The sequence below is a fragment of the Dermacentor variabilis genome, unplaced genomic scaffold (assembly GCF_050947875.1).
Source record: "Dermacentor variabilis isolate Ectoservices unplaced genomic scaffold, ASM5094787v1 scaffold_14, whole genome shotgun sequence".
In the NCBI taxonomy this organism is placed as follows: Eukaryota; Metazoa; Arthropoda; class Arachnida; order Ixodida; family Ixodidae; genus Dermacentor; species Dermacentor variabilis.
This window is the reverse complement of record NW_027460302.1, coordinates 12,341,427-12,365,066: the sequence shown is the minus strand read 5'-3', so window position 1 is coordinate 12,365,066 and position 23,640 is coordinate 12,341,427. Positions and strand designations below refer to the sequence as shown.

The window sequence follows — 23,640 nt, the reverse complement described above, 5'->3', positions numbered from 1 at the left end:
CTCCAATAACACTGCTAGACTCGCCTCACTAGATAACGTTCTAACATTAAACATTGCCAGGTTCAGATTCCAATGGCGGCCTGTCCGGAGCCAGGTATTCTTAGCACCCTCTGCTGCATCACAGATCTGACCGCCGCCGTGGTCAGTTGCTTCGCAGCTACTGGGGACTGAGGGCTGGGGTTTGATTGTTGTATTCATATAGGAGGTTGTGGCCAAGTACTGCACCATGGTGGCCAATCCTGCTCTGGTGAGAGAGTGCGTTACCGGTTCTGGTCACCGGGATCAGGCCGCACTCCAGGCCTGTTTGTGCAATTTTCTCAACACACATTTTTTTTTTTCTTTTCCAGTGGAGAATTGCGCGGCACCGGGATTTGAACCACGGTCCTCTTGCACGGGAGGCGGATACTCTACTGTCCCCGCAGGAGTTAAATTAAAAAATTAAATTCTGGGGTTTTACGTGACAAAACCACTTTCTGATTATGAGGCACGCCGTAGTGGAGGACTCCGGAAATTTCGACCACCTGGGGTTCTTTAACGTGCACCTAATTCTAAGTACACAGGTGTTTTCGCATTTCGCCCCCATCGAAATGCGGCCGCCGTGGCCGGGATCCGATCCCGCGACCTCGTGCTCAGCAGTCTAACACCATAGCCACTGAGCAACCACGGCGGGTCCCGCAGGAGTTGTACGCCTCATTTAACCTACAGTGGTGCCCTATTTGATCAGTCAAGGTGGACCAATCTGAGCTCGGTTATACCGCACGGATGGCACTCGGCTAGAGAAGCAGGTATTTATGACCTGCACATGTGTGGCCATACATAATTGAGGATATATATAATTTTTTTTTAGGAGGGTTCTCATACAGTGATAAAATAAAGGAAAAGACATTAAAAGGAAGGAAAAAAAGAAAAAAAAAGGGGGGGGGGGGAAAGGAACATAACAGGTGATTTGAACTCATGACCCTTGGATGTTGCCCGGAAAGATAGCTCAGTTGGTTGGTTCGTCAGGCCCCAGGTTACTTTCAAGCACCATAGCTCCTGCTCCAAGCCCCATACTTACGTGAAAAGGGACTGATGTCCGTGATAGTCTACTTTTGCTGATTACGAGTGGTTGGAAGGCATACTTTCTTGGAAAAATGGCCGCCCGAGGAGAAGAGAGAACTCGAGCGGCTTTAGAGACTAGGAAAACTGCGTTAAAATATTTAGACTTGAGGGAAAGCTTCGTTAACAAACTATAACACGGTAATCAGCACTCAAATACGACGAGAGAAATTATTGAGACGTGGAAAATTCCCTTGAAATAAATATGGTTTGCGAGACAAATGCTTGTAAGTATTGAACCTCTTAAAAGATGAGGGGGAATATGCGCTCACCGAGAGGGCATCGTCCGCACGAGACCACCACCAGGCACCTTACTGAGACGTGGAGGGCTCTGCGGCCGGAACAAAGCCTCCCTTCTCCGACGGCCAAGAGGGGAAAACGCGCTTTCCAATCGCTCAAGGTTGCGCGGACATAGTATAACTCTAGCGTCTAGGAAAAGCTTAAATAGGTGCGAGGGCGGCACGCATAACGTGGGAAGCTAGCCGCCAGAATAACTACCTCAAGGACTGCTGCTGACGAGGGCGAAATACCTTCGTGTAATTAGGGACCCTAATAGGACTATTTTTGAAAGAAAAAAAGGAAACGGCCCAGAGGGCTATACTACGAGAGCTATGACTGATAATTTTCTCTATATATATCTATATATATATATATAGATTCATCTCATCTATGGGATCGCATGCGCGCGCTGTTGCTTTGTCTCTGCGTGTAGTAGTTAAGAGAGCCAGTTTAAGGGCGGGGAAGAAGGAAGGAAAGGAAAGCCTCTGAAGCAAAATTGCAGCGCCGTGGTTTTAAAGCACACCCATGGTAGAGAAACGGAAGGCGATATAAGCGTGCGTGGCCATGATACGCACACGACAAACTGCCTTAAAATAGTTAGACTTGAGGGAAAGCTTCGTTAACAAATGATAGCACAGCAATCAGCATTCAAATATAATTATAACCCGAATAATAATTGTAAATATTCATCTCATCTATGGGATCTAATGCGCACATTGTTGCTTTGTCTCTGCGTGTAGTAGTTAAGAGAGCCAGTTTGAGGGCGGACCACGGTAACATGAAAAGAATTAAATTAGCTCAGGACTGGAAACAAGAATGAGGTCAAGAATATTTGAGCCTCGTGTTGGCTTATTTACTCCTTGGAAAAGGTTTGAGGTGAGGACCATTTCAAGGAAATCTTTAGATTGGCGAGATGATGCAGTAAGAGCCTCCCAGTCGATGTCCGGGTAGTTAAAATCACCGCAATGTATTAGATTGGCATGAGGAAATCGGGATTGCAAGTCTTGAACTACAGAGTGAAGGTCTGTAATAAAAGAATGATCCGTGTCAGGTGCTCGATAACATACAATTATTATACTAGGTACAAGAGGGAACGCAAATTTTCAGACACATTATTTCGTTGTGGCTGTTTATCTCGAGTAAAGCGGATGAAAAAGTTGAATTCACAAGAGCAAGAATGCCACCTCCACGGCGACCTAATCAATCTCGCCTGTAGATATGAAAAGACCGGTTGCTATGGAGCAATTCTGAATCGTGAATATCAGGTGTTAGCCAAGATTCAGTAAATAAAGCAATGTCACTGCTATGGTTTTCAAGGACGGCCTCAACTATCTTTTTTCGGCAGGTAGCTTCTTATAATTGTCTGTAGGACAGAAATTTTGTTAGTTTTAGTTGTGCGCAGGCATTCTGACAGCTGGACCTGCGGCAGGGAAGTGTTGCACGGCACTTGCGTTAACCGCTATCAATGTAGTTCTACAAAGGAATCTGTTTCCGCGTTGTAGGTGAATATAGTTTTCTGCCAATAACCAACTTATCAAAGCGGATTTTCAATGAGGCGTTAGTTTGTTGGCCATAAGAAAAAAGCTATTTTCGGGCTAGCCAAACTTTAGCTGAGTAATTCTCACGAACTGAGAATGTGGTTTCCTGAAGTTTCTGTCCTGCAACAAGAATTCTTGATTTATCTTTAAAGTGTGCAAGCTTAACTATCATTGGGCGGTTTCACCTAACTGGAAATGACCTAGTCGGTGTGCACGTTCAATATCTTGCCTACCAATTGTAATACCTAGGTGTTCAAAGCAGAAGGAAATAATGTGGGCCTCAGACTGGTCCCAGCTTTCGCCGAGTTCATCCTGAAGTCCAAGGAACAATAGGTTTGTGCGTCGCAAGTGGTTTTCAGCATCATCGCACTTGTTTGTCAGTGCTTTAACGTCTAAAACAAGCTGGGCCAAGTCGGTGTTTGTTTCGGATGCAGCTAATTTTTCTGGGTGTGTTTCGATAGTTTTTTCGGTTATTTCGACACGCGCTGAAAGACGATGCACCGAGTCTTCAATGTTTGTTTGAACGGACCAGATCAAGGCAAGCTTGGCAAGTAAGGTGCTCGGAGCGGAGTCAATATGAGATATGGCTTGGTAAATTGTTCTGAAGACGGCGGAGCATCGTTTCCGTTCAGGCCTGGGTTTAGTTCAACATCACCAGATAAAACGAGGAGAAAAGAAATAAGGTGCGCGTTGAGCCAGTGGAAGCAAGCAATACACAGCATCCTTTGACAACACTCGATGGCGTCTATGGGGCACGACACCGCTAGCAAAAATGGGTTGCTAGAGTGACAGTATGTGGCATAGGGAAGATAACTAACCTGCGGCAGATGAAAAAAGGGCGTCTGCATGATGAGTTGAGATGCGGTGGCGCGCACCAAATGACCCCAGTGGTACAGTGGCTTATGTGGGTGCCGGATTCCCGTGCTTGTGCCAGCTTGTCAGATGACAGACGGGTCCATCGCTGGAAGCAGCGAATGCAGGTTGATGTGGTCGTTGTCGATGTAGTCGTCGTCAGCTGGCAGACAAGCGATCTCATTGACATCGTGCGGCCCAAAAAAGCCTGAGATTTCAGCGTTGGACTGGGAAGTGGCGGGACACCATATTAAGATTGTCTGCAGCAGATGAAAAAAGGGCGTCTGCATGACGAGTTGCGATGCGGTGGCGTGCCCCAAATGACCCCAGTGGTACAGCGGCTTACGTAGGTGGCGGATTCCCGTGCTTGTGCCAGGTTGCCAAATGACAGACGGGTCCATCGCTGGAAGCAGCGGATGCAGGTTGATGTGGTCGTTGTCGATGTAGTCGTCGTCAGCTGGCAGACAAGCGATCTCGTTGACGTCGTGCGGCCCAAAGAAGCCTGAGCTTTCAGCGTTGGAGCGTGAAGTGGCAGGACCCCATATCAAGACTGCCGGCAGCAGATGAAAAAAAGGCACCTGCATGACGAGTTGCGATGCGGTGGCGTGCCCCCTAAGGAGTCGCGTGATTTTCATCTCATCAAGCTGGTTGGGTTTCTGCATAAAAAAGTATGTAACTAACTTCTCCCCATCATTGTCCAACACGAATCTGGTTCCCTCGAGCTGTATTTTTCAGTTGTCCCAAATTGTGGAAGTCGCAAAGCGACAGGCCTGGGCTATATGGCGAATGTTGCAGCGTTTCCCACTTGAACTTTGCCAGTTTTGTGCTAACCAAGTCAACGACGTGGGGACGGGCATTGTCGCGGAGAAAGATGATTCGAGTCGTCAATTTTCCACGTCGTTTGTTCTTTATTGTGACACGCAGCCGATCCGGCATTTCACATTATCGGAAAAGATTAATGGTCTCTCCAGATTTAGCAAATTCGATCAGTGATGGCCCCTGATGATCAAAAAAACAGTCAACAACAGCTTTCCAGCGAAAATGACGGCCTTTGCTTTCTTTGGGGATGGTGAATTCAAATGTTTCTACTGTATGCATTGCCGCTGTGTTTCAGGCTCGTGATAATAGCCCCATGATTCATCGCCAATGACAATTCTAGACAAGAAGTCGTCACCCTCACTGTGCTACCGGATCATATGAGTCAAGGCAGCGCCGAACCTCTCCATCTTCTGGCAGTAGTTCAAAATCTTGGGCATCCATTGCGCACACAAGAGCCCATAACCGAGATGTTCGTGAATTATGGTGTGAACTGAAGCATGACTGATGTTCACACGCTCTGCCAGTTCATTGATGCTTATCCTCCTCCGTTCTTGCCTAGTCAGCTCATCAACCATTGCAATTGCATTGGGGGTGATTGCACAGTGGTTTTGGCCCGGTCTTGGATCGTCTTTACAACTTCCACTTCCTTCTTTGAACCATTTGCTCCAACGCTTCACAGTGGACAATGAAATGCAATGTTCAACGTACACGGCAGCCATATGCCGACTAATTTCTTTTTGGGAAACATCTTCAGCAGTCAAAAACCTCACGCCACCATGCCATTCAACTTTTGGGGGTGTCCAATATGTCACGTAACCATGTTTAATCCAGTGTATGACAGAACAACATTTATCCTCAAACCTGTGTGTTACTTTTCTCAATGAGAGATGCCTGTGTGCTATGCGCATGCCTGGCAGATACTGAACCGAACCAATATTGCGTGGAGTAGGTTGGCTCATTTTCATTTGACTCGCCTTCGTACATTAGAAATGCAAAGATACAATGGAATATACAAATGCGAAGAACAGCTTGATAAAAGGCAAAAAAGTGTCACTAGAAACAAACTTCACTGCATGTATACACAAAACCTCGCAACAAGATATTTAAATATATGTATGTCTCCAATAGATCTACATATCTAAAAAAAGTCACAGTATATAATGCATAAACAAGGCAAATAAATATGCTGGGCAATCACAGATTCACAGATCACAGAATCCTAAGGCCCTCCCCCCCCCCCCCCCCTGCCTCTCTCCCTCCACTCCCCGCGATGTATCGTGCGTGATAGAAGGCAGCGGGCATCCTCCCCGCTTTTCTCCCTTGCGCACACAAAATGGAGCCACCATTGCTAGCTCACCCATGCCATGTCACCCCCCCCCCCCCCAATGCTTTCACTTGCGCATGCGGCATGCGGTCACGATGTTATCGCCCTTGGACTTCATACGGCAGGAATGCGGCTGGACCTAAAAGCAGCAGAAGAGCCTCTTCTGCAAGAAGCTGAGAAGCTGAGAAAGCAAATGTGTCAGAACTCACTAAAGATACTGACACAGGATCAATATTCGAGAAATAGGAACACTGAGGTGAAAGATGTTCCCTGCTTGCAGAATGAGAACCTTGGAAACGTTCTGCAGAAGGTCATGGAAGTGCTTGGCGTGCTGATAACTGAGCGAGATATTGATGCTTGCCATCGCATTCCTGCGCGGAATTCTGATACTGATAAGAACATAGTAGTGTCTTTCAATCGTCGGTTGAAACGTGATGCTGTGATCAAAAAAGCATCAAAAGCAAGGATCACCGCAGAAGACATCGGTTTTTCTTCCAAGCAATCTGTCTTCGTGAACAAGCATTTGTGCCTTCAACTAAAGCAACTGCTTGGCATGACTGTGGCAAAAAAAAAAAAAAAAAAAGGAAATGAAATGGCGCTTTGTATGGGTGAGGGGCGGAAAAGTATTCGCACAAAAGACGGAAGAGTCTAGTGTTGTTAAAGTTACATGCGAGGCAGACCTAGCTAAAATCTGCTAGTGGCGATTGGCAACGAACACTTTTTGTATCATATTCTGCTATGATCGTGCCATGCAACCTTGTTCGTCCTGTTTATACCGACTCTCTTACCTTTCTGCACTTTAATGTTAGGTCTGCCCGTAATAAACACGATCAGATAGAAGCATTTCTTAACGAATTCACGTTCCGGTTTGACATAATAATGATAAGTGAGACATGGTACAACTCAGAAGATGATGTCATTTCCTTGCCCGGATACCAAAGCTTCTTCCTAAATAGACCAAACCGCCGTGGCGGAGGTGTGATGCAGATGGTGTCAGAAAGGCTTTCATGTGCCTTGATTGCAGATCTCTCAAAAACCACACCAGATTACGAAGCGCTTACGGTACAATGTGGATCCTATGTTTTCGCTGTTTTGTATCGACCACCTGATGGTAATAGTGAAAGATTTCTTGTCTTTTTAGAACAATTACTGTGTTATGCTTACCAGAATAGACTGTGCATAAACATAGGCGGTTGACTGTAACATAAGCTTACTGCAATCGAATGCAGTTTCCCGCAATCTGATCTTACTCCCCGATTCTTTTGGTTGTGCGAAAACACTCACTCGAGTCACATGCCTGTCTGAATCCCTTATCGACTTATTTATTACGAACAGCCCAATGCTAGATATCAATGCTGGTATCATTGCCGCCGATCTAGGTGATCACTTGCCAATATACACGTTTTCTGAACGAAATAACACACTTAAAGCAAGCCGAAACTAATGTAAATCTTTCGTTATGCAGGAAATAAATCCAAGAACAATGAATGACTTTCGAAACCAAATTTGAAATGTAAACTGGACAACCGTATTCGAGTGTAACAATGCTGATACGGCCTACGATACGCTCATGCATATCATTAAAAATATGTACACTAGTTGTTTTAAATTAAAAAAGGTAAAAACATCTAGAAAGATATGGAAACCTTGGTTAACAAATGAGTGTTGAAAGCTAATTTGTAAAAAAAAAACAACTGTACTCTCCCTTTGTGCAGTCTAGAAGCTTGGATGATCTTTTAGCATTTAATAAATACAGAAACTTCGTAACTAAGTTTCTTCGAGATAAAAAAAAAAGAGTATCTGGAAAAGCTACTATTTAGTGATGCTGATACCAAAGACGACCTAGTTTGGCGTGCGCTTAATAAGCTCCTAAATCGCGACAGAAGTTGTTATGAAGAGCTCGAGATTACGGAGAATGGGAAGCAGCTAAAGGGTACAGAATTAGCAAATCGTCTCAGTGAACACTTTACAAATTTAGTTATTAGTGCTCACAATATAGATGCTCTCAATTTTTGGGGTATGCCTAGTGTAAATACAGCGTTTTTTGAGCCTACGACACTGGACGAGGTTTACTCTGCTTTTATCTCCTTAAAGAACAGTAAGGCAGTGACATCGGTGGTCTCCAGATTAAACCAATTAAATTTGCAATAAACTTGTTAGTGCCCGCTTTCACCCACGTATTGAATGTTTGCTTGTCTACTGGTGCTTTCCCTAAAAATATGCAACAGGAAAAGGTTACTGCTCTGTTCAAATCAGGGGACAGAAATGACATGTCAAATTATCCGCCGGTGTCAGTGCTCCCTGTCATATCAAAAGGCTTAGAGGAGGTTATCTGTAAAAGGGTTATGTTGTTTTGTGAAAAATATAAATTATTATCTCCGCATCAATTTGGGTTTCGTAAGGGCCGATCGACTGAATTAGCTTTGTTAACATAGAAGGATTTAATCTTGAACGGCTATGAAGAAAAAAAATTAACATTAGACGTATTTATAGATTTTTCCAAATCCTTTGACAGGATCAATCATATTACTCAAATAAAAAAAAACTCGAACATTATGGATTCCGTGGATTACCCCTGGACATTCTAAAGTCATACTTAACCCATAGGAAACAATGCATTTACATCTCAGGAGAACACTCAGACCCCCTGAATTTAGAAGCTGGTGTTCCCTAAGGGAGCATATTAGGACCTATACTGTTCAACATCTATATAAATGATTTCCCAAACATCAGTAACCTACCACACTATATAATATACGCAGATGACACCAGTCTTTTCTTCCAATCATGCAATGCTGATAACTTATCACAACTAGCAAACACCGTCCTTGATAAACTATATTTGTGGAGCAAAGCAAATTCTTTACAGATTAACTCTAAAAAAACCAAAGCTGTTCTTTTTGCACCCGCCCAAAAAAATGTAAATCGTAATCTAAACATAATCTATCGATTAGAACGAATTGACGTCACCGCAGACGTGAAAACAGTGGGAGTGATTTTTGATCAGCATTTAAGGTGGGACAAACACGTAGAACGCGTGGCAACAAGTATGGCAAAAGCCTGCGGTGCATTTTGTAGGCTTCGAGATGTTCTTCCGTTAAAACTACGGCTATTGCTGTATAACACCATATTTATTTCTCATGCAAATTATTGTAGTCTTGTATGGGGGATGTCACAAAAAAATATTGAGACATTATCTCTTTTACAAAAAAAAAATCATTGCGCCATGTTCCTTGTATTTCTTACGGCAGTCATACAAGTACATTCTTTTCTAAGTTTCATGTTCTTCCATTTCATTACAATTATCAGTTTAATCTTGATATAAAGAAAGCGTAAAACGAGGCCACACGGGATTTACTGATCTTTGCAATCTAAGCAAACCTCATCACCTCAAATACGACATTCGGGAGCGAGAAACTTGGGCCAGGCCTTTTTCACCAACTAATGATGGAAGAAAAAATTATGGGGTTTTACGTGCCAAAACCACTTTCTGATAATGAGGCATGCCGTAGTGGAGGACTCCGGAAACTTCGACCACCTGGGGTTCTTTAACGTGCACCTAAACCTAAGCACACAGCCGTTTTTGCATTTCACCCACATCGGAATGCAGCCGCCGTGGCCGGGATTCGATCCCGCGACCTTGTGCTCGGTAGCCCAACACCATAGCCACTGAGCAACCACGGCGGGTCCTAATCATGGAAAGGACAGACTACCGTGCCGAATATCGGTATTAATGAACAGTCTTGAAAAAGAAAACATGGATCTTAGGACTGTTTCATGTCGAATTTTGAAGGAATATTTAATTAGCCATGCAACTGCATGTGACTAGTGTATGTTGTACAGTCTAGCCCGGCTATAACGAAGCCACTCATAGCGAAATAGCGGTTATAACGAAGGGATTTCAATTTCCCATTCCCATTTTTGCATTTTCAATACATCTTGAGTCCGGTTTTAACGAAGTAAATAAGAGCGCATCAGCAAATATAACGAAGAGATTTAATACCAACCGAAAAATAATCTGTCAATCAACACATTTTTGCGTCCTTGACGCGATTTTTTCCGCGAAAATAAGAGCAAAATTGACGTCGCTGTAACCGCTGGTGCTGCCGCCGCGACGGCCTGCTTGGAGCAGCTTTGGGATTCCGCTAGCGACTTGAACCTTGTGCCTGCGGGTCTAAGCCACATGGACTTCTTTTTCGCCGACGAAGACCTTGTTGCCACCGAGGACTTCACGACTGAAGAAGTTGCCGGGAGCGTCATGGAAGAGACCTTGGCGGACAGCGCCTCCGACAGCGAATGTGACAATGCTAGTTGTGCCCCTAAGCCGGTCACCTCCGCAGCAGCCATCGCAGCTGTTGACACGCTACGGATGTACCTCGGGAGTCCGGAGTTCGACCAGATCTTTGGTTTGCAGTTGGATGGTATGGAAGCCACAATCCTGAAGTCTGCACTCGCGAAACGTGTTCAGGGGATGCTGGACCACTTCTTTCAGCGGCAATAAATCGGTATGCCCATGTTTGCATTTTTTTTTTCATAGTCCACATATTACGAAATAGCGGATATAGTGAAGTGATTTCCGATTCCCGCCGACTTCGTTATAACCGGGCTAGACTGTATTTGCATTTCCTTTTCTTGGTTGTAACTTAAGTATGGAATTATTTTGTATTTGTCTTGAATGTGAAAGGGCTTTTATATATTGTTATGTACGTACCTGGAAAAATGTATTGTTTCACCACGTTACATAAATCTGTAATTTTCTGTTAAGAGAAGGCGCGTATTGCTAGTACAAAAAATTTTGGTTATAGTGTGTTTTCAAAAACGCATGTTACCATGCCCTTAGAAATGTTTTTTAAAATATATTTTATGTATCGGTGTATTGTTGTGTGAAAAGTGTTCACAAACTGTCTGCTGCCAAATACTGTAGGAGCAGGGGCCTTTGTGAAGCCGCTTAAAATAACGGCTTTTTGCTCCTGTCCAAGCATTTGTACATTTAAAGATGAATGCTGAAATAAAGGAATGGAATGGAGTGTCCATACAATTGCTATTGCCATAATACTGTATAATAAATGTATCCGGCAACTGAAGCATCCTGCGGACCTTTACTTTCCTGAAAAGAAGTAACAAAATCGAACTTTCACCACGCGGCAATTTGCTGCGCAGCAAGAATGTCTTTTTTTTTGTGTGTGTAGGGGCGGAGCACCGAAATGAAAAAAAAAAAAAACGCAAAGGAAAGCATGTTGGCCACAATGTAATGCCTACTTTGGGCACCTAATGTGGCTACCGAAGGAATATCGAAAAAAACGTGAGACACTTGGTCCACAGAGAACCATACGCATACTGCTCGGTATCCTACACCAGCAAGACAAGACTTTCTGGAGAGGATGCACTCAAGCAAACACGTTACAATGCATAGAGTCCCCACAGTGATGACGGCGAGCGACTATTGTTTCTTTTACTCGTCTGCTAGCCAGAAATTGTCCAGAACTCTGCCAGGCAAAAGTCCACTGGGACAGACGAAAAGAAATGCGTACCGAAATGCGCCGCGAGGTGGTCGGGGCAACATGAGAAAAACGCATGCGCTCTGGCTGGCTCTGACAGCCTGCGGGTAGCGACAACAAGAAAATTGAAGAAGCTGAATGTGCCCTTCCATATAAAAGTCAAAGCAGAAAAATAAATAAGAACGTAAGAACCTTTGCGTAATAAGAACCTTTGCTGTTAGTGTCTTGACATGGATGCTTTGGCGCAGGTAAAAAAAAAAATGTTGATAGTCTTTTCTGTGACATGACGGCACAAAGGAAGCATCACAACGCTTCGTCTCATCGCACCTCACTGCGTACTTTGTCAACTTGTCTGATAGTGTGTTGATTTGGCTTACCTCATTGTATGGTCCAATGTAGGACTTTAGTAAAGTTAATGCACCTTTGGCGTCATGTTTATAACATTATACCCACAAAGTTCCGGAATTGAAAAGCTAAAGCCCAACTTTGGAAATGTCAATGCACCTTTCACATCAAAAGTTTGAGAACTTTATACCAATAAAGTTTCGGAATTGAAATCCATGCGCTTCGTAGGTTACGCGGCCTCCACGAGATGCCGCGACGAGCCCGCTCGCCATGAAAATGCCCGTGAAACTTTGTGCTCGGATGGGGCTGCTTGGCGTTATGTGATTCCTGCTGCAAGTGCATTGCCATGAAATCCCAGCCCGAGTTTGCAATGTTCGTACTGAAATGTCTTTTTGGGCTTGAAAAAGGCATTCTAGACAAAACCCAGAATGATTTCTGGTGCCGGGGGTTGTTTTGGTCGGTGCATGACAGCACGGAAAAATTTTGGGGGGGGGGGGGGGGGGGGCTAAGGCTGAAGCCCCATAAGCCCCCCTGCCTGTCTACGCCCCTGCTACCCCCATCACCCTCCCTCCTTTCTTCGTTTGCTTGTTCAGCAACTGCATTTTCTAACTTTCACAAAGCAGTCAAAAACAATTTAGCCTCAAAGCTTCATGGCATGACTCTTTTAAAGGCCGGAAAAGGACCTGTATGTGAGAGGGCAAAGCAGAAGAAACTCATCGTAACAATGATCTCACACAAGAATGGGCTGTTTCAAGTACTACAAATATTCTCTGCTAACCTGGTAAAAGTGGTCAAGGCAGAGAAACACTTCAGTGCTGCCAATCCAGTCGCGAGACCCGCTGAACTGGGCCTCCTTATCGCCAAGCCTCACGAGGGCTGCCTGGATCTCGGTGATGCTTGGCACAGCCCTTGCTCGCTCCTACAAAAAGAAGTCCCTCTTCAAGGAAGCTGGATGAAAGTCAGAAGGGTGAAAAGCAGCCTGCTTTGCTTATTAAAACAGTGCACTGAGGGACAGGAACTGAAAAGGACGCATGCAGTGCTGGCTTCCATCACTTCATTACTCCAAGGGAACAGGTCTGCTCTTTTGTAATAAGGAAGTGTTGGCAAGTCAACACTGTGTGTGTGTCCTTTCCTGTCCCTTTTTGCGCTGTTGTAACTTGAAGATGTTAATCCAAAAAGTCAAAATGATGATGTTATCAATTTATTTTGAACTTTGTTTATATTAAGTAAGAATTTAAATGATGTGGGAGACCCAACAGATACAGCTGCCTAAAGCAACAGCTTGGCCGAGCTGTAGGTTCCCCATTACTGTCAGAGAGGGAGCACAAAAAAAATAAAGAATATAGGTTATATAGATTTCTGTTAACCTCGAGCTGAACATATTAAAATCAGGCAGAACTCATTTAGAATAAATATCCATGTATATGGAATACCAATAAATGTCACATACAGGGTGTATACCAGGCTTCCCTCTGAACATGTGGCAGGCATGTCCATCTGCCACTGCTAAACTCACACATAGAGGAACAGGGGAAGGATGCATACACACAGGAGGAGCTGAGATATCTTCAAAGACACAAAAAAATGTTAATGCAAAATATTCTTTATTTTTTATATCGATCGTCTCAAGTAATGCATGTATGGTAAATGAGATGTGATACCGGCAGCATATAGCCTATATGTTATGGCACACATTTGCTTCCAAAATCAAATTGTTAGAAGTAGCATAGTATGTGTCTCATTGCTTTGCTGTCATGTGACTGTGCTTTAGCTATGACACCGAATGTCCAAACATAATTTAGAAGAACTTTTTGTGGGGCGAGTTGGTGCATGGCTACGCTTTAGAAAGAGCTGCGCCTAAGACAGAACAAACACAGGAAAAAGCGAGGTAGATGAAAAGAGTGCTCTTTTCGTCCATCTTGTTTTTTTCCTGTGTTTGTTCTCTCTTAGGAGCAACTCTTCCTAAAACATGTCCGAACATAACCCAGCAAGATATGTCATATTAAGTAAACACAAACAAAAAGAACCACACTTTCAAGGAGGTTGCTCACATTGTTATAACACTAAGCAAAAACAGTCATAAGTGATGGTTAAAACTAGTAGTGTGATACAGGTGAAGGTGAACAATACCACACAGGTGTGATTAATATGGAGCATTACCAACTTTCCCATTTTTTCTCTTCTATTATTGCAAACAGCACCACTTTCGAATGATCAGTGGTAAACAGCTTTTGGTTTGTTCTTGTTTGCTATGAAAATACAGATTTAAATAAATTTTCCATGGCAAAATTTTTCTATGGAAAAAGGCTTATCAATGCAATAATAGAAATCAAATTGCAATTTCTGGGTATTAAACCACAACAAGCAACTGAAGAATTTCACTGGGCAAAAACAAGCATAAGTTCGCTTATAAGCACACACCCCTTCAGAAGCAGTTTGGTTGTAAATCATGATCACCAGCCTATTTCATGTCCACTGCATGATGAAGATCTCTCCCAATGGTCTCCAATTATGCTCATCTCGCCAGACCACCTGATCCACCATTCTGAACTATGTTTCCCTTCCCTGTGGCAACCAATCTGTTACTCTAATACAACATTCATTCCTAATTGTAGAGTCCACTCACCCCTGTCTTGTGTTTGTGGTACACCACCCAGGAACAGATGGTCTGCAAGGTCCGGTAGCCACAGCCCCAGCCCTGCAGGAAAGCATATGTGCGGCATCTGAAGACGCTGGAACCATTTGAGTGTAACATATAAACACACATCGGCTTTATCAACAACATGCAAAAACCTATACTTTTCTGCGAAAAAAGAATTATTTATTTGTTTGTTTGTACAGCTTTGCTAGCCTATTTTAGGCTGTGAAGAATGCTGTGCTGTAAGGTATCGTCAAAGTTTGGGCATATCTTAACGCGAACAAATTCTTACCACTTGTCATTCCAACAAATGCAAAGTTTGTTCTGTTTCAGGAAAAAAGGCCGTGTTTTATAAGTACCAAGTTCCGTAAAGATGAAATAAATCTTGAGAAATGTAAAGCAACTGCACATATCTTCTGGCAAACAAAATCCGGGAATAGTGAAGGGTAAAATGGACACCGACCAATAACATTAAAATAAAAATTAAAAAAAAAAACTATGACTGTGACTTTAACTATGAGCAATTCCAACCAGACGAGTTTTTGTCAAACTCTTGAGTTCAAAATCCAGAAATCCCCAGACTAGGAAGCAAAATCTGCTATGCTGTGAGAGAAAAGAAAAACAAAAAGGGAACAACATGTCATGATGCACAAACTGCAGGAACTGGGAACATGTGGCCGACCATTTTAATGGAGTTCCTATTTACAAGATGGCCTGAACTAATCCTGTCTTCTTTTTTCAGCTCCATGCGAGTATTTATCCTTGCCATAGTCCTGTTTGCTACATATGCGACACAAGATCGGTGTAATTCGGAGAAAGTATTGTCTTAATGCTCAACTGGCAATAGTCGTAGCAGACAACACATTTGACACATAATTTTGATCAACACTGCATCATACGCAAGATGTGCATTACCTTCAATATGCATTGGCAGGACTTCACAGAACTAATTTATTGAAAGTGACCTCACTGAGACATCTCATAACCTTGTACAGACTAAAGTACCTCCTTAGTAGCTTTCTATAAAGTATGTGAAAGCCAGGTGGGACTGCAAAACCAGACTTCATTGCCTTGGTATGTGACTGACATACTGATGGTTAGGACCCAGCACAACTGGGGCAAGGACAGCAGGGTACAAAGAAACAGTGCTAGTGTTGACTTAAAACTAATGCTATGTGCACTTTTGACCTGCATGCTTTTTATGCATACAGCATAGCCATCTCAGTAAAACCAAAGCACAGGCAATGCTATATGTGAAGGTATGTAAACTATGGAGCATGAGGACCAGACAACAGTAAACGTTAGAGTAACTGTCACCAATCGACTAGCAATCTTGCCATTGCTACTGGAAAGTGGTAGCTGTGTAAAAAACACCCATAAAAGCCAAATCTTCATTATCTGTTGCTCCCAGCTTGATCAGTGATCTTGAGAGGCATTTGGCTTCGCAATGCTGTCATAGGGGTTTGTGACCCCTGACATGCCAATTTCTTGAAATCTTGTGCTACGGTTTGCTAGTTGACCAGAATTCTTCTTCCAATTGGCCAGCCAGCAAAGGTAGTAGGAGTCACTGACAGCATCATAGAAACAGTCACCCTAATATAGGCAAAACCTTATAGCAAGCCTTGAGTTATGGAACACAGCACACAAGACCATTCTATCTGCATATGGCATAACTCTAGTGGCACACTCTTGTCATTAAATGAGCGCAACAGCTAGACTAACGCCCCTTGCATCCATATTGACAGGTGTACTTGCTTATCTTTATCAGGAAACCACGTTCCACCGCCTAACAAATGTTATCGCACAGCGCAGGACACGCCTGCATGTATCGGAAGTTTCTGGAATGTTATTGATGGTGATGATATGTGGTGTTTAATGGCACAAGGGCCAGGTATGGCAAAAGAGCGCCATGGCAAATGGTAATTTTAACAATGTATTGTGAATGGCGAGGACAGTGAATTTATCATGGTAGATGTGACATGGCTGTAGAAGGGCCCAAAAAACTGTTGCTGTAAATGGCGTAAAATATATAGGCACTAAAATGATGACACTGATTAGTTAGGGACATGGGCGATGGCAATTGGGTTTCGTTAAAAACACGATGCAACAGAAGAAAACATTACAGTGACACTATCAACAGTGACAACTGTCGACCGTCAAACGGTTTCATCCTTTGTTTCTGCTCTTTGAGAATAAACCACAGAGTTCATCCCTCGTTTTTACCAGTCAAATCATGATTGTCAAAAGGTTTCTCTTATGTTGTTTGTTATGCAGATTTTTGTTCAGTGTCTGTTATCTTGTTTGATCTTATTTCGTACTTGTTTTTTGTTCCATATGCCTATTCCTGCCTAAGGCCTGGTAACAAGGCTGGCAGTACTTGTAAAATAAATAAAATAAAATAAATAAATAAATAAACAGAGCTTCAAGAGAGCCCTTGAATAGGAGGGCTGTTAGTAGTGTGCTAAAAATTACCAGTACAAATGATTTTCAGAGTATCTGTTTCAGCTAAAAACTCCACGGCTAATTTCAGGTTAAAAGGCAGTTCATCACTAAGAAAAAATGCAGGTGAAGGGGTATATTTTCCCGATATGCAAAAGGGAAATACTTTTGCCTCTCTATTTCTATTGCAGGGCACTGAATAAGAACATGAAGAACTGTCAAACAATATCCGCACTTACTACAAGTCGGAGGATCACCCCCAGCCAAGCGATAAGAGTAAGTACCGTATGTGTGGCCGATTCTTAATCGGCAAAAAAGTGCTTCCTTGTACCGTGATGTTTTCTCACTTATCTAGTTCCCCAGTTTTGGTTTTATCACATGAAACTTATTCATTGTGTATCCCACTCACCTTGCCAATGATTCCTCAATTTACAATGCAGAAAAGGCTTTAGGTCTGTGGCAGGGATGGGGATGTTTCCATCTGTGTCGCCAAAACTCACTGACGTAGCCATTTCGTCAGCAGCCACATTGCCTTCTATACCCCTGTGGCCCAGCATAAGACGATCGCTTGGTTGCACATATTTGCGGAGCACAACAAGGCGTATAGTTCATTCAAAACGGGGTTCTTGTGTTTTCGTAGGCTGATTAGGGCTCTCACTACACTTAACGAGTCTGTGAAGCCTTAGCGACGTTGGTGAGCCTTATGTGTTCAATAGCCTTAAGTATAGCGTATGCTTCCGCTGCAAAGATACTGGTGTGTGGGTTTAGTGCTTCAGATGTTGAAAATGAGGGTCCCAGAGCTGCGTAATCAACACCAACAAGTGATTTCGAAGCATCTGTGTAAAATTCATCACAGGAGTACTTCTCCTTAAGTTCCAGAAAATGTGAATATATGCGTGCCTCCGGGGCTCATTTCAATATTTCTAAGAAAGAGATGTCACATTGGATAGTCTGCCACTCCCAAGGCGGTGGAAGCCGCGTAGGAGCCATTAGGACATTCTCTAAAAGAGGGACCCCTGTTTTTTTCTGCGAGTGCTTCCAACCAGAGGGTCAAAGGAGGCCTAGAGGCTGGAGAGTTACGAAACAGCCTAGCAGTGGACAAGTCGCAAATAGTAGAATGACAAGGATGTTTAATATCTGAGCTAACTTTTAGGGCATAGGAGAAATTTAAATATGTCCTTTGGTAATGCAATGACCATTCGTTTGATTCGATGTAGAGGCTTTGCACAGGGCTAGTCCTAAAAGCACCTGTAGCAAGGTGGATACCTAAGTCATGAATAGGATCTAGCATTTTAAAAGCGCTAGGTGCAGCAGAATTATAGACTATTGCTCCGTGGCCAAGCCGTGTTAATATTAGACTTTTGTAAAGTTTTAAAAGGCACCTTCTGTCGCTTCCCCAAGAATTGCGTGACAAGAGCTTCAGTAGATTCATAGTCTTGAGGCACTTTGATTTCAGATACTTCAGGTGTGGTACAAAAGTTAGCTTACTGTCTAAAAGGATCCCTAAAAATTGGTGTTCACGGCCCACAGATAGCCGTTCTCCATTGAGATTTATTACGGGGTCCATCAGTATACCTCGCTTGTTAGAGAACAAGATGCCCATACTTTTATGACGGTTTAGTTTAAAATCATTTTCTTCTGCCCACTTAGATAATTTATTTATGCAAAGCTGTACTTGTCGCTCGCAGATACATTACATGATTTGTAACATATCTCGATGTCATCCACATATGCACAATAAAACAGAGTACTTAGTATGACAGTCTGGATCAAGTTTATTTTGACAATAAGAAGAGCGCAGCTCAGCACAACTCCTTGTGGAACACCAGCCTCCTGCGTAAATGGACGAGACAGAATGTTACCAACTCTAACCTGGAACGTGCAATTGGAGAGGCAGCTCTGAATCACGTTCAACAAGTTGCCTCGAACTCCCATTTCAGACAAATCACGGAGGATTCCAAAGTGCCAGGTTGTGTCTTATGCCTTCTCCATATCTAAAAATACTGACAAGAAAAATTGTTTGTGGACAAAGGCATCACGGATATTTGTCTCGATGCAGACAAGGTGATGTGTTGTGGATCTACCCTCCCTAAAACGGCACTGTAAGGGATCGAGTATCTTGTTGCTATCAAGAAAATGGATGAGGCAACAGTTAATCATTTTCTCAAATAGTTTGCATAGACAACTTGTCAGAGCTATATGCCTATAAATGTTGGGTGAGGAAGGGTCCTTGCCCTCTTTGAGAATAGGAATTACAATTGCTTCTTTCCAGATGGAAGGAATGTAGCCAGCAGAGAACATGGAACTGAAGAGTGACAGTAGTGTTTTTTGGGTTTCAGGGTTTAAGTGTCTGATCATCTCATACATTATTCTGTCACTTCCTGAAGCGAAATTGTTGCAACAGTTCAGTGAGGCCTGGAACTCAGCCATTCTAAATGGATGATTGTATACTTCATTGGATGTGCCTTCCCAACCCAGAGTCATCTGCTCTGCTTGTCGCTGGTATTTTAGGAATGTATCTGTGTAATGAGATGTACTAGAAACGTGCTCGAAGTGTGCTCTTAGACAATCAGCCTGGTCCTCAAGAGTATCTGCTAGCATGTTTACTAATGGTAGAGGATGAGTTTCGGGGCTTTTTATTTTGTTTACCCTGTTCCAGGCTTTTCTTTCGCCTGTAAAAGAATTAATGCCGGAAATGTATTTTTGCCAACTGTCCCTTTTGGCATGGCGGTGCGTCCTTCTACCTTCTGGTTTTATTTTTTTAAAGCTGATAAGGTTTTCGGTAATCAGGGAGTCACAGAGCTGATTCTAAGCTTTATTCTGCTTCTTTCACGCTTCCTTACATTCAGCATTCCACCAGGGAACACGTCATTTAATAGGCGATGCATTTGTTTGCGGCATACATATTGACGCTATGTTGACAATAAATGCAGTTAAATATGACAATGCATCGTCAATACTAAGCGTATGAATATCACCCCAGGTCATATATGTCAGCTCTCTGTATCGCTGCCAGTTCGCTGAGTCAGCTTTCCACTGAGGCGCATGTGGAGAACATTCGTCTCTTTTAAAACAATCGGGAAATGATCACTCCCGCATGGATTCTTATGTACCTTCCACTCCTAGTACAGCACGACTGTACTTGAAACAATGGCTAAATCTATAGATGTAAATGTCTTGTTTGCGACGCTGTAAAAAGTTGGCTCCTTCTTATTTAACAAACACACACCTGTACTTAAGAGAAAGTTTTCAATCAGACACCTCCTGGCATCACATTCAGAGTCGGCCCACAAGGTATGATGAGCATTTAGGTCTCCATCAACAATGTAGGGTTACGGGAGGTGTGCAATAAGGCTTTCAAATTCAGTTTTGGAAAGTTGACAGTTGGGAGGAATGTGTAAAGATGCAATTGTCAGCAGCTTACTAAAAAGCACTGCTCTGACTGCAACTGCCTCTAGGGGCATTTTAAGCTGTAATTGCCGACAAGCAACACCCTTATCTACAATTATTGCAACACCGCCAGACAAGGCAAGGGCGTCGTTGCGGTCTTTTCGATAAATGGCATACTGTCAGAGAAAGTTCGAGCGTGAATGATGAAGAGGTCTTTCTTGAACACACAGCACCTTTGAATTGTACTTATTTAAGAGTTCCTTAATGGCGCCTAGGTTGTGAAGTAAAACCCTGACTATCCACTGTAATATCTGTGTATCCATAATATATGTGCTTTGTGCTGTGTGTCTAAGAGATTAGATTAGATTAGCTCACGAGATCTTTCCACGCCCCATGATACCGAGATTTTTCTTTCTTCACAGCGCGCTTTAGGGAGCTGCGCCTGAGGCTGCGGATACTGCCCGCTTAGCGGGCACTTTCGCGGAAATGTTGGGCTGATCTGCAGTGGTCCTCCTTTGCGGGGGCCGGAACAGCACTGGCTGTTCCAGACAGGGGGGGGGGGGGGTAGAGGGGCGGCTGATGGCGTGACATCAGTGTAGGAAGGACATGACTGATTGTGGAGTGAGAAATGCTTACGTGCCTCTGGAAAAGATAGGTTAAGTTTTACTTTCAGTTCTATGATTTGTTTCTTTTTTCCACGAGGGGTATGATCGCGACTAGACGAGGTGATCTCCTTCACAGTTGGCACAGTGGTCTGTTGAGGTACAGATTTCCGAAGCATGTTCAGAAGAACTACACTTACCAAAAGTAGCACGTCCTCTGCAGTTCTGCGACCCATTCCCAAAGCGCTGACACTTGAAGCATCGATGCGGATTTGGGATAAACAGCCTGATGCGAAGCTTACAGTAACCAGTTTCTATTGTTTCAGGTAGGTTGCAGGTTCCAAAAAAAATGATTATGTGTTTGGTAGGTATTTGTCATCTCTCCTCAATGTTATCCTTTGTACTTTCACTAAGTTCTGGTCTTGCCATCCTTCAAGTAGTTCGCTTTCACTCAGTTCGAGAAGGTCATCTTCCAAGACGACCCCCGCACTGTGTTCATTGACCTGTGTGGGCCCACTGAGACTAGAATTTCCCCAAATGCTACAACTTTCGAGAGCTTGTCATACTGTACTTTATCGCAAAGTTCGAGAAGATCAGCACTTCCCACCTTCGTAACTTTATAGCCTGGGCCAATTGCTTCCGTGAGAGATTTAGCTACAACAAATGGTGAGATCATTGTTACTGTTTTCTTATCATGCTGACTGTGTACAACATGGTACTTGGGAAAAGATTGTTGTTTCATGAAAAACGTGAAGGTTTCATCGGTGCACCCCCTCTTGATCAGGTAATGGGGGAAAGTCGCTTGCCATATAACGTTGGAAATTTTGGCGCCAATGGTGGCTGCCCACCACCGAGCCCAACAAGGGGACACTAAAAGATCGGAAACCTGCAGACGTCAGCCATGCATCACCGCTATAACCTAATATATATACCCAAGGCTGGATATGCCGTTAGGAAATTCGCAAGTAATAAGTGAAGAGAAGACAGGAAAGATGGAAAAGTGGGAGAGAAAGATAGAAAAAGGTGACTGCCGATTTACTCCAGGTGGGTCAGTCTGGAGGTGCCATCTATGTGAAGCTGAGGCTGAAGAGGTCTGTTACCTCTGCCAGGGGGCCTTCAAGGTTCAAACACCTAGCATTGGCGCAACCCCCATCTGCCTTTCCCCAGACATGGCTAAGCCGCGCACGGCTACACGTGAGAGGGGCCAACCCTCGTGTGCTCTGGTGGTGTCGCAACACACCAAACGCCTGCTAACGCAGACGCCCCTGCGGGGGATGTTATCGATGGTTTCATCCACTGTCCGTCACAAAACCTTGTGTAATCTGATTGCATGTATGCGCGACGCGAACAGTGTAGAAGTTTGTGGAAGACACGCAGGTCCAAGCGATTACTCTGGAACCTTCGACGACTGATGTATAAAAGTTGACACGCTTGACCAGCAGATTAGATTTTGACGATCACTGACTGTGCTCGCCGCTGTCGCCGTTCTTTAAGTGTAGCCTGTTTTTGTGGGCACAGGTTCACTCAATAAAAGTTAGTTTCACCTTTCACATTGCTGCTGTCTTCTTTACACAGCACTACCACGTGACATCTGGTGGAGGTGCTTTTCGTTCATGTACCGGATGCCCCCGACAAGCCGTGATTCAAGCCCTGACCGCAAAGAGAACCACAACGTAGTTTCAGACCATCGAGCAAGCCGCCAGCTACAACAGCTGCCCCCAGACATCTAGATGGGATTTCTAGCTGGGAAAACCAAGAAGATTGTGGCCAAGACAACCCAAATGGCAGCCGCAGCGTACTCCATCATTCTGCAACCCCCCCCCCCCCCACCCCAGCCCAGGGAGCCACCGACTTTCCATGGATCGTCACCTGAAAACCCAGAAACCTGGCTAGAGACCTATGAACGAATCACAACTTTCAACAACTGAAACTCCGACGACCGACTGCGGCATGTATACTTCACCTTAGAAGGTGCCGTATGAACCTTTGTTTGAGAACCGGAAGTCGACCCTGACAACATGGGGCCTGTTTCGTAGTGGCTTCCTGTGGACATTTACAAGCGTCGTGCACAAGGAACGGGCCAAAGCTGTGCTAGAAGCCCAAGTACAACTACCCAATGAGACCATAGCGATCTTCACCTTAGAGATGATGTGCCTGTTCCAGCACGCCGACCCAGAAATGTCTGAAGAGAAAAAAGTGCGCTTTTTGATGCGAGGAGTAAAGCAAGAACTTTTCGTTGGGCTGATTCGCAACGCACCGACGACCGTAGCTGAGCTCTTGACAGAGGCAATGACAATTCAGAAAATTCTAGAAATGTGCACTAGGCAATATAACTGCCAAGTGCTCACGACACAGTATGCCTTCCAAGCACTGGGCTCTGGTGACTTCCAAGAGACCATACGGGCCATTGTGCGCGAAGAACTGCGCAAGATGCTTTCTTCACCGCAACCTCAGGTGTCCTCATTCACTGACATTGTCAAGGTCGAACTTCGACGGTCACTCGGTGTTACCGAAGTGCAGCCCAAATCGTCGCTTCCCGTGCCAGAAGCGATGACCTACGGTGCAATCGCCCATCGTCAAGGTTCCCCTCCATGGCCGAGCCAGGGCCCTGGAACACCACAATTCTGTCGTCCACTGCCAACAGCACGCCTGCCTACTGATCAGGGCAGCCACCCGAGGAAGATGGACATTTGGCACGCCCCAAATCACTGCCCGCTCTGCTATAGCTGTGGGGAAGCCGGACATGTCTACCACTGATGCCCGTACCGCGAAATGGGACTACGAGGGTTCGCCGTCAAGGCTCCGTGCCCGCAGCAAG

At 44.1% G+C, this 23,640-nt stretch overlaps 1 protein-coding gene across 4 annotated transcripts in view; it reads right to left on the bottom strand.

Annotated features, from left to right (window-relative positions):
* Ufsp1 (UFM1 specific peptidase 1) overlaps positions 1-23,640 on the bottom strand; it is a 171,008-nt gene that overhangs the window by 128,286 nt on the left and 19,082 nt on the right. For all 4 annotated transcript variants that reach the window (XM_075677963.1, XM_075677960.1, XM_075677962.1 and 1 more), the window contains 2 exons: positions 14,380-14,451; positions 12,532-12,672 (listed from right to left, as the gene is read on the bottom strand). In XM_075677963.1, coding sequence (XP_075534078.1) covers positions 12,532-12,672; positions 14,380-14,451 — 213 coding nt within the window. The remainder of the gene's footprint in view (positions 1-12,531; positions 12,673-14,379; positions 14,452-23,640) is intronic.